Source organism: Xenopus laevis, chromosome 9_10S (assembly GCF_017654675.1).
Source record: "Xenopus laevis strain J_2021 chromosome 9_10S, Xenopus_laevis_v10.1, whole genome shotgun sequence".
NCBI classification, from domain to species: Eukaryota; Metazoa; Chordata; class Amphibia; order Anura; family Pipidae; genus Xenopus; species Xenopus laevis.
Genome location: NC_054388.1, coordinates 15,305,953 through 15,323,260, shown reverse-complemented (window position 1 = coordinate 15,323,260; position 17,308 = coordinate 15,305,953). Strand labels below are relative to the sequence as shown.

General features: G+C 41.0%; 1 protein-coding gene and 1 long non-coding RNA gene across 21 annotated transcripts in view; one reads left to right on the top strand and one right to left on the bottom strand.

The window, feature by feature from the left end:
* LOC121398894 overlaps positions 1–17,308 on the top strand; it is a 93,175-nt gene that overhangs the window by 47,378 nt on the left and 28,489 nt on the right. For 15 of the 19 annotated variants that reach the window (XR_005964584.1, XR_005964591.1, XR_005964588.1 and 12 more), the window contains 7 exons: positions 11–99; positions 516–612; positions 9,367–9,435; positions 11,059–11,163; positions 11,603–11,725; positions 12,309–12,442; positions 14,225–14,376. This is a non-coding gene — a long non-coding RNA (uncharacterized LOC121398894). Of the gene's footprint in view, positions 1–10; positions 100–515; positions 613–1,468; positions 1,529–9,366; positions 9,436–11,058; positions 11,164–11,602; positions 11,726–12,308; positions 12,443–14,224; positions 14,377–17,308 lie in introns of all 19 variants that reach the window. The other 4 variants (XR_005964577.1, XR_005964593.1, XR_005964590.1 and 1 more) reach the window with 4 other exon arrangements.
* Positions 2,732–6,879, bottom strand: LOC121398890 (serine/threonine-protein kinase 4-like). Of its 2 annotated transcripts, XR_005964574.1 has the most exons (7): positions 6,642–6,879; positions 5,735–6,548; positions 5,194–5,248; positions 4,933–5,005; positions 4,388–4,563; positions 3,935–4,125; positions 2,732–3,490 (listed from the first exon to the last, which is right to left on the bottom strand). XR_005964574.1 is itself a non-coding variant. In XM_041578448.1 (5 exons), the coding sequence occupies exons 1-5, from the start codon at positions 5,786–5,788 to the stop codon at positions 4,010–4,012; spliced, it is 474 nt and encodes a 157-aa protein (XP_041434382.1). In that variant the 5' UTR covers positions 5,789–6,879; the 3' UTR covers positions 3,855–4,009. The 2 variants fall into 2 exon arrangements, 1 of the variants encoding a protein (XP_041434382.1); XM_041578448.1 differs by lacking the exon at positions 2,732–3,490 and having other exon boundaries at positions 3,855–4,125; positions 5,735–6,879.

Here is a 17,308-nt window from a genome sequence, read left to right as displayed (position 1 = left end):
TTATTTTAAGGCAGCATTAAGGATTTGGATTTTCAAGCATGACTTGGGACACAACAGCCAAGCATACGACGCATTAACTCAAATCCCAGATCCTCGCAGGTACGACTCCCGTGACAAGTTCACTTTAAGTCTAGTTGCATAACATGCATTGTAAATCCAAATAGTTATACATTATCCTCTCCTTTTGCCAGTTTACCAAAGAAGCAGATCTTTGTCCAGTTTGCTCACTATTGCCCACCTATCAGATCAGACATGGGCTTTTTTATTGTGCTCGTCCTTAGACTGCATACACAGGCCAAGGAAGTTTTTGTCCAAGTGGAGTTTCAGCCCAGCCAGAACAATACCCGGATAATCAGGAAAATGTAAACATTGTAGCACCATATAAAGCCCAGTAAAGTTTTGCATTAGTGGAAGAGCATGTTCCATTTGGGTAGGAGAGGAGGGTTGGCCAAGGGACCCTGCCTTTAATGCTAGAGTCAATCTTGCTGTTTAATAATTATATTTTCATCTTTCAGGCAACGGGACTGTTTACGGCATCTCATAGTGGTTCTGTGTGAGAGCTCCCAGCTGCAGGACCTTGTAGAGTTTCCATATGTAAATCACCATAATGAGGTAACTGCCCATTTCTTTTCTGTCCTGGGGGGGCACTTGCACAGTGAGCAGACGCTTCACTTTCTTCATGAAGTCTCACTTAAATATGCCTTAGGTAGGTTGTAGTTATCATTGAATCTCATGCTCGTGCCGTTGACTTAATGACCCACAACTACTGTGTGAACTCCTGTATAAGTTCCATATATACCGACACAACTACAATTCTCTTCTGGCTAACTGAATGATAACATTATATTCCTGACATGCCCTGATACCTTCCTGGTCAGTACATGATGCATATGTGACAGCTGGAATATGACAGGAGTAAGACTATATAATATTATAGATCTATATATAATGCTGCCATTTGTGTATAGCGGTTTGTTTCCCATAAATTTGGGGAGGCCCATTTATCAAAGGTCGAATTTTGAATTCATGTGAGTTTTTTTTTTTAACTCTAATAAATTCGAATATACTCGAAATTTGATTGGGAAAAATCAATATCGAATATCTAAAACTTGAACTAATATTACCGACCCGAAACCTCTAATCAAATTCGACTAAACTCGAACCGAGTTTTTTCTCTGAAAAAAACTTGAATTTCAGGAAGACTATTAACATCTTCAAAGGGACTCAGAGCAGAATTACTTGGTGTATTTATATAGACCTTTCTGATAAAGCTTACTTAGTTTTAGCCTTTCCTTCTCCTTTAAGGCACTATCCATATGGAGTGTCTGTTTCCCTCTGCTTACCTACTGATGACTTTATTGCCTCCTGAACTGAACCAACTGTGCTTGTGCCACTGTGATAAGAAAATCAGTTCTACTGGAGAAGCCATGCGCTGTATAAAGGATAGCAATGATGTTTCTTTCCCCAGGCTCCTCTCAGTTGGTCTGGTTCCCTTATTCAGCTATTGACCATCTCCGGCAGACTCTGGGTGAGAATGAAAGTAACTGGCACAATCAGGCTGTTAAGATTTCTGCTTTCCTCCCTGTCTCATGTTGAAGGGGTTGTTCACCTTTAAATTAACTTTTGATATGATGTAGAGAGTGATATTCTGAGACAATTTGCAATTGGTTTTCATGTTTTATTATTTTTTATTATTTGTGGATTTTCAGTTATTTAGCTTTTTATTCAGCAGCTCTCCAGTTTGCAGTTTCAGCCATCTGGTCCAAATTACCCTAGCAAGCATGCATTGAATTGAATAAGAGACTGGAATATGAATATATTCCTGTCTACCACCCTGTCTCTTAAAGGGCAAGTAAATCCTGGACTAAACATAAACTGCATGGATTAATATCAGGGCAGGGGGGCTGCTGTACTGACTATATATCATTTGTATGGGATTGATTGACCAAACGTCTGACATCAGTGCAGATCAGTAGGACTGGGTCCAGACATGGCTTATCCCCTTCTTATATTTATTCATCCTTAGCATCTCCTTTCACCAATTTCTCCCACCCTTGCCTCTTGATTCCACCTTCACTTTTCAGTGACCCTTTTCCCTTGCACTAGAGGTCTCCCTCCTCTGTAATGTTCCCTGGCAATACTATAGAACTATAAAAAATGCAAGAACACCAATGAAATGTGTATTAACATATTTATTTATAAATTGGATGTTATATTTATGCATTTTAGATGAATTCATACTAATTTAAGTTGGGAAGGACTCACATCCATTAGGTTCAAGTTTTAGTATAAAAGGGATCTTCCTATTTAGTAGTTGATCCAGAGGAAGGCAAAAACCCCATCTGAAGCCAGAGCCAATTTGCCTCAGAGGGGGAAAAATTCCTTCCTGACTCCCAACGGGCAATCGGACAAGTCCCTGGATCAACTTGTACTATGAGTTTATGTGAGTATCAGTACTAAGAGTTTATGTCAGGGTTTAGAGTGGGAGATGTGACTAGTTGTTGAGTTGAAGGCTTGAAAGGATAGAATTTAGAAAGGAATGAATTTGAACAGAAGAAACCATTGATGATATCTAGTATAGGTAAATCTAAAAACAACTGGACTTGCTGAGTAATCAATGAAGACGTTTCAGTACTCATCCAGTTCAACCAGTCAGTTGAACTGAAGAAGCTGCTCGGATGAGTAGTGAAACATCTTCATTGATTACTCAGCAAGTCCAGTTGTTTTTAGATTTACCTATACTAGATATACCATGACCTGGATGAATGAAAAGCTTCATAGTCAAACCACTGAGGAATTGTTGTTAGGAGATTGCAGGGGGGGAGGCAAAAGAAAAAAATGGAGAAGAGAAGCCTCTGCGTAGAGGGCATCATTTTAGTGTGTGCTGTGTGGTGGTGACTAAATGGAGGTGTAGTAAGAAGGGCAAGGATTAAAAGATATTTTAAAGAGGAGAAACTCTTGATGATATGTAAATAAAAGAAGATATTGGTGGAGGTGTGTTAGCAGAAGGACAGAGCTTGCGGTTAGAGGTAAAATATGGAATAAGGGCTCGTGATGGAGCTAAAGTTAAATTAAAAGTCCTTGGGTAGATTGGTAATTGGATACTAATGAAAACTAAGGTCCTAATAGTGGAGCTATGGTGTTTGAAAATGTGAATGCTGCTGGAGCTGTAGAGGTAGATATGAATGTTGGAGCTATGGTTCTGTGAAATGTAGATGCTTAAGGCAAGATGTTGGGGTTGTAGTAGTCTGCAAAAAAAGGAAGATGGATGGAACTATGGCACCTCAAACTGAGGTGGAGATGTGTGTGGGTGGAGTGAGGTAAAATGAAGCAAAGACTCCACTGGTGGAGATGTGGTGGTCTGAAAAGAATATGATCGAGGAGATAAAGTCCCTGCTGGTGTTGTTGCAGGAATCTTGAAGTTACCACTTGCTGAACTGCATCAGCTTGAAAGGAGATGTTGCTGGTGGAGCTGCAAATGCCACTGGATCTGTATGAGACAAAAATATCAGTCAGTAATAGATCATCATTAATTCTCATTCAGAGGCATGGCATTTATGCACACGCCTTATTCATTAGGGGTTCCATCATGTTAGGGAGTTTTTCTCCTAGGCTGATGCTCCTTTTAGAAATAAATGCACTGGCTATGGGAATAAGAAATAATGCCTGAGCCTTCTCAATCACATTCTACCCTGTTGTGTTGTTGTGTGGCTGCTGCAGTGAGGCTATTGTCCATCAGCACAGAAAACCTTGATTTTGGGGAGGATTGTGACGAAGAATTGTAAACTTGAGCATCTTCTAGCCGAAACCCACCTCTTGTGCACAGTGAGGATTCGGGTCCTACCAATGTAGACACTCACCAGGCAGCAGGGGATCAAATTGTTATTTGTCTACCAGCTGAGAACTATTGTACTGAATGGAGATGGGACCTTACCCTGTGGATGTTTCTTTTTCCTTGGCTGTGATTTAGGAAACTCATTCTGGGCTGTTGATGTTATTGGCCACAATATCAATAACAGGAGAAGCCTTCCAGGGCCATTTGCAGAGCTGCTTCTTGTTCTGCCGATGTCTGTGTGCAGAAGTCACAAGCACGCCGCAGCTTTGAGAGAGCAACTCCCTTCAGTCCTGTAGAGGGAAAAATCATATTTGTGATTCATGAATACTAATTAGAGCTTGTATATGATTCATAAACAAAAAAATAAAGACTGAAGACCAAATACAAATTGTCTTACAACACCATTGTCACCATTATCCTAAAATTTTATATTAAGTACCCCTTAAAACATGTTTATTATTCCCAGTGTGATTATAATAAAAGCAACTCTTGCAGCTGTTGAGTTACACTGTGAGATGGTGCAGTCGTATCAAATATAATGGATTCCCTCACCTTTCTTGGCCGGCAAGTTCTGCAGAGTCCGGAGATGTTCTTCTATCTCAGCCCTGACGATCTTCTTAGGTGGTATTTGGGTGACGAATGGGTGCTGCAGGAGTTCTTCAGCACTCCCTCTCTCCGAAGGATCCTTTTTCAGACAGGACTCCAAGAAGGACACAAAATGCTGTGACCTGGAAAAACCAGAGATTTTAGCTTTAGCTAGCAAAAAAAATCCCCAGATTTCCAGATTCCAGAAGCTTTTACCCAGTAACCATTAGCTATACCCCAGAATATACATATATTTTGCAGTCTATCTGTCTATCTATCTATCTATCTATCTATCTATCATCTATTTATCATCTATCTATCTATCTATCGTATATTTTTCTATCCCTCTCGCATCTAGCTATCTATATGTCTGTCTGTCTATCATCTATCTATCCATCCCTCTCTCTCTCCCTCTCCCTCTCCCTCACCCCAGTAACCATTAGCTATACCCCAGAATATACATGTATTTTGCAGTATATCTGTCTATCTGACACGAGCTAGGACAGACTCACCAGGTGTTCGATTGAAGCTTCGGTGGTTGGGCTTCAATTATCAGGTCCTCAACTGGATATTGCCCTGTGTATGCTGAAATTGAAAAACATATACATCAGGTTCATCAAACATGTCTAGAAGTTATTTATTTATTTAATCTATAGAAAAAGTTATTTTTTGCTGGAAATAGCAAATCATCCCAAATTCCTCCCATTCTGATATAGAACTTTTGCTGCTCAATGTATAAAATAAAGTAGCCATAATTGTTGTGATTCACTTACGTGGTTTTCCTTCAGCCATTTCGATGGCGGTTATCCCCAGCGACCAGATGTCACACTGCAAAAGACACACCAAAGAGCATTAGAAGGAGAGAATTGGGTTAGTGGGTGTTTAATAAAATCTAAGTAAAAAGGCTGCACTTCTCTTTTAGAAACATATACATATATTATCATGGGTGCAAAAATGCCATTCTCCTTAGCTCAATTATGGCTAAAACAGAACAGAAAACAACTTCTAAAATAGCCCAATGCACCCCCTAGTAAATGAACACACCATGGTATATGTAAAAGTAAAAAAAAATGCTTTATTATATATAAAAGTGTATACAGCAATATACAAACAATAGCAGTTACAGTACATAACACCAGTTTCACAATGCAAATGAGCAAATATATTAAAGCAGACACATTGTGCACAAAGTTAAGAGACCCAACGTTTCGGAAAAACTCTTTTCTCTCCATGAGAAAATAACTGCTTCTATGTCCCATTAACACTGATAAGTAACTGCTCCGTGTTGTTACAAGTATTATAAGTACAACATACTTTGGTGTCGTACGCCAGGCGCTGGCCCTTCTGCCTTATGGCCTCGGGTGCCATCCAATGTGGTGTCCCTTCCGCTTCGTGGCACAACCCAGTTTGCGGGTCCAGGTCCCAGCTGTGTCCAAAGTCGACTGAAATGACAGATAGAATCCATTAATGGAAAATAACTTGTTTAACCACAATAAGATAGAAACCTGAATTATGAAACCCCCTGACTCCATATTCGCAGAAGCTCCCCACCATCCATTACTCTTATAACTGTAAGTTTTACTCACTGATCTTCACTTTGGCCGTCTCTGTGAGCATGATGTTCGGGCTCTTGATGTCTTTATGAACGGCCCCGTTCTTGTGGATGTGGTGCAGCCCCTGGGGAGATTGAGATGTAGGTTATGAGATTATAAACATTCCCAACAAAGAGATTGTATATATAATTGATGCAATTAAAGAAGAGTCCTTAAGAGGTAAATCTGGCCTTACCTTTAAAACCTCCTTGCAGACATAGCCAATCCAGGTCTCCTTCAGGGATTGGCCATTGGTCTTACTGATGAGGTTGTACAGAGAGCCTCCACCACAGTATTCAAGAACAATCTGCAATATATAGAAATTATTTCAGGTCATGTATTCTGTCACTTCCAGTGGAGATTGTTTTGGCACAAGAGGAATGAACACGATACAGTAAATCATTTCTTACTTCCAAGAGCTCCGATGAGCACTCCGTGAGTGGAGCCCTGTAGTAGGCTCCATAGTAAGAGGCGATGTTCTTGTGGCCTCCGAACTGCTGGAGAAACTTCAGCTCCCTGCAGACTGACTCTTCATCCTGGAGTGGAGTAATAGAAATCCCTTTAGTTCACATAGACATCTACACAAATAGGATTGATATATAGTGATTGGAATTATAAAGATACAGTACTCGGCTGATGTTGGCGATCTTCACCGCTACCACGCCTCTACGATGGTGTCGTCCCTGTAATACAGACAGAAAGGTTGACTTATATACAAGTAGGAAAGAGAGGGTCTAATGCAGCCCCCAAACCAGAAGCTTGATATGTCTGCCTAAATCATTGTGTGATTGTGTGTAGTGATCACAATCTTGTTCAGTTCCCCTACTCTCTAGGAATTGGTTGGTAACTTACCTTGTAGACGTCTCCAGTGCCGCCCACTCCAACAAGCGCATCCTTGGTCAGCCGACCATCAGGAGGCTGGAAAATAAAATAGAAAAAAGAAGGATTTTATTGATAACATAATATTCCCCAGGGTACAAAACATGTCTCACTTCCGGCAGTAGCGGCGAGTGTTTTACCCTCCTTTCTACTCACCTCATAAGTCTCGGAGAGGGGTCTGGATTCCGCCTGTGGCTGAAGGAGAAGAGAAAGAGTCTATTACATTCTATACTTTATCTGTACCTGTTCTCTATTCAGCAAAACCCTAAATTCAGCTAAAACAGTAGCAGTTGACTTACCTTCCTCCAGGGGGCGCAGAATAGCATTGCGCCTCAGTTTTTTAGCTCTTAAAAGAGCTGTTGGGTTATAAAGAGATATCAGCTGACGTCAAAGGAAGATGTTATATCCAAACGCCAAAAATCAGATGGAATATCACTGAATATCTCTAAAACAATCGCTGTGAAATCACTCGGAAAATCACTCTGAAAATCGCTTCGAAAACGCTGTGAAAACGCTTCGACGCTCGCAAAATTCACTGTGTGGGGAAACAGAAAGAAAGAAGAGATTGTAAGCTCACATGCACCAGTCCTCTCTGCTATACATATCAGGATTCACTGCCTTATATAAGTATTCACACCCTCAACCAATTCTCCCATTGTACAAAAACAAACCCTAAACTTATATATATTGTTTATCTGTTTTATCTGTTATTTTTATTCTGACCATTAATTCTAAAATCTGATTTCCACTGGCAAAAAACTAAATTTACCATCAGTTTTTTCTTTTGCTTCAACAGCATTAAAGCAAAGTTCCCCTTTAAATGAAATTAAATTAAATTTGTAGAAGACCACAAGCTGCAGGTCTGACAAGGGATGCTGGGATTTGTACTATAGTCTAAAGGTCTGACAAGGGATGCTGGGATTTGTAGTTCATTAATAGCTAGAAGACTACAGACTGCAGGTGTGACATGGGATGCTGGGACATTCAGGACATGAGTAACAGTGACTGGGAAGTTGCAGCTCCGAAACTTTTTCCTTTAAAGCTTTTTAAGAAGTCAGTTCTATATACAAAGTGAGGTCTAAAGAGAAATATGGATATTAATAGTATTGGAGGGAAAACAGCAAATGGCCAACTGTCGCTCCAAACACTGGGTGACCCCTGTTATATGGGAACATGGGGATTTCAGACTTTTGCCCTTAATAATTGCTTAACTTTTACTGAAAAGCTTTTTAATAAGTAAATGTTATATACAAAGTGAGATATAGAGAGAAATATGAATATTAATAACATTAGAGGAGAAACCTGAACAGCAAGTGGCCAACTGTCAACTGTCACTCCAAACACTGTCAGTGACCCCTGTTATATGGGAACATGGGAGATTTCAGACTTCTCCCCTTAATAATTTCTTAACTTTCCCTTAACAGCTTTATTAAGAAGTAAATGTTATATACAAAGTGAGATACAGAGAGAAATATAAATATTAATAGCATTAGAGGAGAAACCTGAACAGCAAATGTCACTCCAGATGTTGCTATAGTGACCCCGTTATATGTTAACATAGGAGATTTCAGACTTTTTATTATTTCTTAACTTGCACTTATTTTAAATATAAAGCAATTGGAATCCCAAATATTATTTTATACTTATTTTAAATATAAAGCAATTGGAATCCCAAATGTTATTTTATACTTTCTGTATTTAGCCTGACAGGTGTGTAGTCTCCCTGCATCCCTGTTCCTTCCCCCAACCCCAACTCTCCTATAATCTATTAAAATGACAAAACCAAGGCTAATATCCCAGGTGCCACCTAGTGACTCAATTTAGTAGTGATTTTCTTCATTTATATCATTATTTTCCATAAATTGTCTCCCAGTGTGTGCTGTGCATCCACTTACCTCTGATCCCAGAAATGAAAGTGAGAAATCCGTTATTTAACGGTTGTCTGTGCGGCCAAATGCCAGGATGTACTTCTGTGTATTTATCCTGAGTTGTCTGTAGTCTGCCTGTTTCCCCATTCCTCCCATAATGATATTTTCTATTAGAATATACACAAAACCAAGGCTAATATCCCAGGCACTAGCCAGTGTCACACTCAAATAGCGATTTCCTTAATTTCTGCCATTATTTCCCTTAATGCCCCCTTGTATCAATGCTCCGCTCACCTCTGATCCCAGAATAAGAAAGTGAGTTTACAGCCAATCACATTTTATGTTTATTTCCTGATAGTGATTGGCTGCAAGTTCAGCACATGTTTACATGCTGTTTAGATAAGTGGGACCCCAGTAAGGAGATGTGGGGGTTCAGCTCATGTATCTTTGATAAGGAATATTAATTCTAATGGACAATGTTAGGCTGGGAGAAACAGTCCTGCTCTCTTGCACACCTCAATAAAACCACACTGACAAAAACATGGGACAGATTTATATATTTGAGTTGTCTGCCACATGTCATCTGTCTCCATTTCCTGTTCTTTAGACCAAGTGACCAACGCAGAAAATATTCCCCCCGACCAGAAACCGCTTTCAGAGACTTGTGTAAATGCTGGTAAGTGACAAATACTCAGGCTTTTCTGCTGGGAGTGTAAGGGACCTCCGTGCTGAGTGCAGTGCTAATATATTTGCATGTTCTAAAGAAGTATGGGGCGTTTGACTTGCTTTGGTTAGACTTGCTTTTGGGGTGTTGGCTGGACAAAGAGATGGGATGGTGCGCTGAGCTTGACTCTGCAAAGAATTAGGCCAGGGCCATACCCTTTAAGTTGCCACCGAACATGCCTTCAGAAATGTTTTTGAACTAACATAGCTGCTATTGATCCTCATCCTAATTCTCCCCTCATTCTCCTACTTTGACCACACTCTACTTGTGCCTCCTTTGTAATTCCAGGTTGTATTTCCCTGAATGCATTAAAAACACATTTTAGGGTGTGACCTGATAGGGAACTGAAGCCTGTATTTGCTTGTGTGAAAGCAGGGATGTAATGGGCTATCCTCCTCCTCCTCCTCCTCCTACTGTGCTTCTGGCAGGCACCTCACTGCTCATTTGAAACACAGGCAGGAACTGTAGCATCTATAGGATATGAATTTCTTTTAACCCAGAGTGAAACCATATCTGTCAGTGCCAGCAAGTTTGAGGGGTATTTTTATTTATGCTTTATCTCATTTAAGATCCCCATGTTTATTGGAAGGGGACCACTGGCTCTATATTGGTACAGGACCCAGTGATGCTGACAGTATTGTTAGATATGCAGTGAAGCAAAGAATTACAAATTGATGGACAATAAGAATTACTCTCCCATTTTGGCATGTTTGACCATTTGGGAGGTTTAGACAGTGTCGGACTGGGACACCAGGGGCCCACCCAAAAACCTTTGACAAGGGCCCACCAATTAATCTTAGACCAGGGGCCCATTATTTTTCTTCCTCTCCTCACTCAACTTCTATTCTCCTAGTCTCTTTTCTTTACATACTATACTCTATTTTTCTATATTTAGCCTATTTGTTCTGATAAAAATAGGGAATGGCCATGGAAAAGGCCAAATGTTTAGCAGCATGAGGGCCCACTGACACCTGAGCCCACCGGGAGTTTTCCCGGTATCCCTGTGGGCCAGTCCGACACTGGTTTAGATAATTCTGAGCCATTAGTGGATTGAGTTGAATGCATTTCTGTTGGTTGTGCTAAAAGAAGCAATGCCACAGCTATTTTCAGCTTGTCTAATTTATTCAGTTAGTTGGGTTGACTTTATGGAGAAATAGTTTGATACCATTTGCATGCACGCTTAATTCTCCGAGTGCCATACTTTATATGGAATTGTGATGCTTCAATTGGTCTGTAATGTGTGTAATATTACCCGTCGGCATTGAGCCCCCATTTTATGATGGCCTTAGTGATTCCCGAGAACTGCGTTATTTTTTTTCAGGTGGCTTTGACTAACAGGAAAAAATGTGGGAGTACAAAGGGCTCCATCGTCCAATCAATGGATAGAATGCTTCTGCATATTTAGATGAAGCATTTTCACATAAGGGCTATTTTATCTTTCGAGACCTATAATGTTTAGGGGTGTTGTTTCCCTTTAAGACAGTGAAATCCTATTGACTGGAATGTTTCTGCCATGTCATAACTTATCTGGCTCTTCTCATTTATCTCTGCTATCACCGTCTCTCCCTACAACAGGTCTGCCAGGCGGATGTCTAAGAAACATCGGCAGAAGATCCTCATAATGCATCTGGAAAAAGAGACCGCACAATCTTAATACTCACCATGCAAAAAACGAAAAGGGTACGTATGCCTATAGGCTAATGAAACTGCATCATCCCCAGTGACCACATTTTCAATTCTTTAGGAATGATTTGTTTCCATTCTTTGCAGGAGCCCAGTAACCCTGGCTGCTTACTTGCAGGAAACTGGGAAATTTCTTGTGCAGCGGAGTTTTAAATTAAATCCATGTCCATCATGGTACTTTGCTGTTAACTTGCAATTGATTACCTCACATAGTCATCAATGTACTTCGCTCATATTACATACGCAGACAAATTATACTCTCATCGTGGTCTCTGGTCCCCCTGCTTACATCCATCCAGCACTGGCTTAGAATCTACTGTGTTGTGTGTTTCTGCCAGTGCAAGTTTGACTTCTGATTCTTCTTGAGAGACGGCACTAAAAAGATGTGACTGTTGGCGTAAGGGGTGCACTGATTTTCTACTACTTTCTTTTGCAGATCCAGTACTAAAGACAGACACGCTCCAGTAATCAGGGGCCAACCCACAAGCAGCCATCATGGCACCACCTCTCCAAAACCGAAAGCCCAACTGACCATGCCCTCAACTCCAACTGTACTGAAGTATGTCTGCGCTGTGCCAGCCACTGAGTGTTAATCTCAGCAGTAGATAACTGATAGCAATAGTGTGACACAGCAATAGGGACCTTTTATGATAGGTTGGGACTCTTGACACAACAGGATGTGCCCCTGATTGGCTAATGTTTCTTTTCTTTTATAGCTAATAAACTGTAGGTAACCTAAGGAGGTAAACCTATTTTCCCATGAAGCAAGTTGTAGGGATACTGTAGCACTAGCTCAGCACTGCCCTGCCTTCATGATTTGCACTGTAAACTTACCATAGTGTTGTTCAACCTTAGAGTGGACAAGGGTCCGTGACCTATTTCCATAAGTCAATTAGCAGACTAGTAGTCATCACGACTTTCACTTTCTTCCTTAGTTGGGTGCACGTCCTCCAATGGCCACTTTCCACTGGCAATACTGACAAAGAAGTGAGTCCAGCACCCGCAGTTGATAAAGGACCCGCTTGATAAAAGACCGCATGGTCTGAAACGTTGCTGTAATCCCCTTGCACCAATAAAGGCTGTTTTATTTAAAACTGTTCTTTGTCACTATTTCCATAAGTCATACAGATTTTTTTTTTCAGCAGGAGGAACATTCTGGCGAAGTCTAAAAATTCAGTAGAACAAGAGCTTGAGAAAATGCAAGTGCTTCAGAAGGAAATGCTAGAGAGTCTCAAGAAAAATGAGCATTCCATGAAAGTTGCCATATCTGGAGCAGGTGTGTACATATTAGTGAGAGTAACTATATTTCCCAGATCCAATACAACATGAAAATTTGGCTTAATTCTTTCTAAATAAGTCTGTCTCCTGCCCTTCCAATCCTGGACCTTTGTAAAGAGACGTTAGATACCATATTTGTTATCCTTGGCATTATCTCTTACCAAATTTGACCATACAATTAACTTCATCTGGGACTACTGGCAACTTTCAAAGGTCAACCATGACTTACTTTGCATGGCTCAAAGGCCCTCAGATTTTTCATGGTTCATCAATGCCTGAGTAACTTTGGATGCAATGATTAACCAGCAACTCCTCTGCATTTGGTACCACCTCCATCAAATCATAAACTACTAACTGAAGAGTCTGGCCCAGAGGAAAGGTTGATCACCTCCAACTACTCATGAAGGGGCCAAGGCTGAAGGAAAAATTAACAGACTTAAAGGAACAGTAACACCAAAAACGGAAGTGTCCTAAAGTAATGAATATATAATGAACTGTTGTGTTGCACTAGATTCCGGAATTTCACCTGGAATCATCACAGTCCAAGCTGTCAGATAAACAAGAAGAAATCTACCCATTGTTTTTCTGTTGTCTCCCTGTCTGCTTAACCTGCAATAACCATTTGACTTCAGGTCGGATCCCACACTTTTCTAAATGGAGAGTCCTGAGGATTTGCATAAGAATAGCACCCAATCTGACCGGAAGTCAAATGCTTTATATTACCACAGCTTTAGCAGACCGGGAGACACACCATTGAGAAACACCTGAATGGAACTGCACTGCAAATTCTCATGGCAGGTTTATTTATGTCATTGTGTCATTTGGCTTGTAGCCCCTCTGACCACCAAGGATCATTATAGGCCTCTTCTATCTTTGTTGTCAATAAGGGAGGGCAGGGGTGCATGAGAAAAAAATCCAACGGCACAGAAAGGGAAAAGTGAACTGGATCAGAGTGAGAGGTAGATAACAAAGAGAGAACAGTGAAACAAAATAAAGAAAAGGTGAGGGAATACTGTGGGAGAATAGACACTCCCATTCTTCATTTCAACCTAGAGTATCTCATCTGCTCTTACATAATGGTTTTTCAGAGGGGTTTTTCTTTTTTAAGGTTGTTTTTGCATCACTGCACTTTGCACTGAAGGGGGTATTATTTTAAAAGATTTGTATAAAATGTCTCCTTTAACAGACTATCAGGAAAAAGTGTGGCTTTCCTAAGCTAAATTGTGAATCTGAACATCCTCCATGGTTGCATCTTGCAATACTATGTATTCTGGGCCAGTACCCATTTAAGGTGGGCAGGCTCACTGGTTGGTATGATGGTGCTGGTCATGCCTCTGTATAGTTCATACGTTGGAGGAGCATTATTTTACCATGTGGCTAAAAATTTAGATTTGTAACTTTGGAGTTGACCACAGCATGGCATTGATCTGTCTTGTTATGAGCGTTTCCTATCATAGCCATTGACTGCTTGCCCATGTTCCAGCTGCATCTTTCTCTCTTTTTTAAATGTAGATAGCCTTTCTGGTTCCATGATTCAAGACGGCTTTGAGCTCCTTGCCTACCCACTAGAACTGTCCTTACTGCGCTGGACATGCAATCCTCCTATATTTACTGGTGGATTTAATACAAGGAGAGCCTGTCTTCCATTGTACAGTGGACTGTAGCGGCATCAATATAGTGAGCAGGATGAATCCCAGTGTGTATTTGCTCCTGTTGAAACCATGGTATTCTATTCCTGAGGAGGAACTCTGAGCAGTCTGTCTCTCTTTTTTAAAAGTAGATAGCCTTTCTGGTTCCATGATTCAAGAAGGCTTTGAGCTGGCTACAGAAAAAAGGGCCAAGGAGCGCCAGGAGGTTGAGAAGTGCTTGGCAGAGATGAAAGCTCGGGAAGAGGAAGAAAGGGAAGAGATCAATCAGCTGAGGCAAGAGCTGGTAAGTGCATAACTGTGCATGCTACAGAGGCAGGGTAAGACAATACTTTGTTAGGTGTGGGAATGGTTTGCCATCCAATGGCCTTGTTTAAACCAACTCATGTGAATTCTGATTTGTCCATGAACCACTAACCTTGTGCTCATTGGTACCCAACACACCCATAAAGAATGAACTGCACTGACTGCTGCGGGGGGCACATGGTATGAACTGTACACAAATAGTAAACTATTTTTTTTTCTCTCCTGTGTTTCACGTGCACAAGGCACAGCCTATCAGGAAGTTCAAAGCTGTGAAAGTTAAAGCCAGTGACGTCCCACTTACTGTCCCCACATCCCCTAACTTCTCGGACAGGTTTAAGTGCTGATGTGCTCCCTGTACTAAGGCAAATCCAGATTTTGGGTGGTGGTTAACTATTCATGCCCTGGACCATACAGTCTATTGTACAAACAAGTGTCCTTTAAATAGTGGCATGAATCCGGGCAAAGATCTGCTCATTGGGGGGGTTATGTGAATACTATATTATATGGCCTGGAGGGGCCTGTTTTTAGGTCTCCCTGTATGTGAATACTTATGTTTTTATTATGCCCTGTAATAAACTGTGGAAATGTAAAGTTTATCAATTGCCTGCTCAACTTTTGTCTTGGCTTCCTTCCACCAGTCAATTGCACATGTAGCCTCTAGTGTGGCTTTCAGTAGTGCTGCACAGTAGTGCCTCTTGTTTCCATTGTATTTATGTAAATGAGAAGAGATAGGGTATTCTGACTTCAAAATGTCATCTTGCAGAGGATGGAAGCTGATTTAGCGCTGGTTTTTCATGCTAACCCCAATACTTGATGCTATGTACACGAATATTGGTATTCAATACTTGGTTAGCTTGGTGTATTCATTGATTTGCAGCTTGTGTGTTTCTATAGTTGCAGAACCCCATAGTGAAGTAGGGGGATGCCTTATATATGACATATCTTCCATACCTCCCTAAGATGCAGATAACCTAATGAATGACCTTGAATTCAGCCCACATGCCTTTCTATTATGTACCAAACTTTGAGAGAATTGCATAGTCCTGCTCTTATACCTGAACAGAAGGTACCAAGGCCCAGTTAAAGGAAAACTATACCCCTCAAACAAGGTATTTTTTATTGCATAAAACCGCTCATGTTAAACCCTTCTTCATGTAAATAAACAATTTTCATAATAATATATTTTTTTAGTAGTATGTGCCATTGGGTAATCATAAATAGAAAACGGCCATTTCAAAAATTAAGGGCCCGTCTCCTGGGATCGTATGATTCACGGTGCACATAAACATACCAAACAAGCTATACTTCTTAGGTCACAATTAACAGACAGAGTTCTGTCTTTTGCTTCCACACTTCTTGTTAGAGTTGTAGTATTTCTGGTCAGGTGATCTCTGAGGCAGCACAAAGACCATCACGAAATGGTGGTTCAAGGCAAGAGATGTAAAATGACAAAATTGACTTAAATATATATACCAGTTTGGTAAGATTCTTTAATATGCCACTTAATTTGATATAAACTCTGTTTGCTCAATTATTAATTTTGGGGGCAGTGTTGGCAGCAGCCAGTGCACTGTAGGGTTATTGGGGTCCCCCCCACACAATTCATCTGGGGCATATAAAGCAGAGGAGGTGTCATCCTGGGAACTTGATGGTTTGGTGCCAACTTTCTGCTTGGAAAGGTCACTACCTGTGAAATAGAACGTCAAGCTCTGGGGCACAATTAGCCCAAGAAGTGAGGTTGCTACCAGCTTGGGGCAAACCTTGTATGCAGATTCAAGAACGAGAGTAGTTCTGTAGTTTCTGCTTGAAAGTACAAGACGTCAATTTTCCTGCCACTGCCCCTCCCAGGTTGGGCAAGTAACTGACTGGGGGATACTAATTGTAATATATTGCGCTGTCACCTTAAGCTAGGGACAGCAGCTGGTCACATGTTCTCTTCTTCCTGTTCCTGTGCTGAGAGTGTGTGAAAAAGACTAAGCAACTCTAAGCAGCCTCTTTTCTACCAGAAGTGGCCTCCCCACATGATACTCTAAGCAGCTTGTCTATAGGCCTTACTATTGTAAGGAAGGTGTCGCTCACTCTTTCTTATTTTTATATATATATTTTTAGAACCTGCTCTGGAATATACTAAATTACCGCACTCCCTCACTATCCCAGCTCAGCCACACCCCTACTTTCTCAGCTCAGCCACACTTCTACTCTCTCCTTCACTATCCCAGCTCATTTACACTCCTACTCTCCCTCAATATCCCAGCTCAGCCACATGCCTACTCCTCAAAATGAATCAACCTAATGAATTCCCTGACACCATCTTTGGGAATATTCGGATACCCGACCCTATATTTGCCACTAGGTGGGGCTGTTTAAATAGGAAAAGGCACTTGCACACAGCTACTTTGAGAAGCCCCTCTGAATAGGAGCTCTGAATAACCACCCCCAGCTCCTGGTAATGAGTAGTTGTTAATAACTTAGTAAGGACTGTGCCATAAAATTGCCCCTACCTGATTTTGTGATCAAGAGGGAAGAGGCGGCGTTATACTTATAAAGGTGTTTGTCACATTTGTAATTACATCCTGATGAAGGGAGGTTGTACTCCCCAAAACGTTGATGTTGGCGGTGATGTAAATTAATAAAGAGGGGGCACTTTCCCCACTGCAGAAATTTGTGTGTGTGCGGATCCGTGAACAAAAAGTTGCTGTTAGTAACGACTTTGCCATAAAATTGCCCCTATCTTATACAGTATGTTTCTGTCTACTAGGGATGCACCGAATCCACTATTTTGGATTCGGCTGAATCCCGGAATCCTTTGCGAAAGATGCGGCCGAATATCGAACCGAATCCTAATTTGCATATGCAAATTAGGGGTGGGAAGGGGAAAAATTTTTTATTTCCTTGTTTTGTGACAAAAAGTC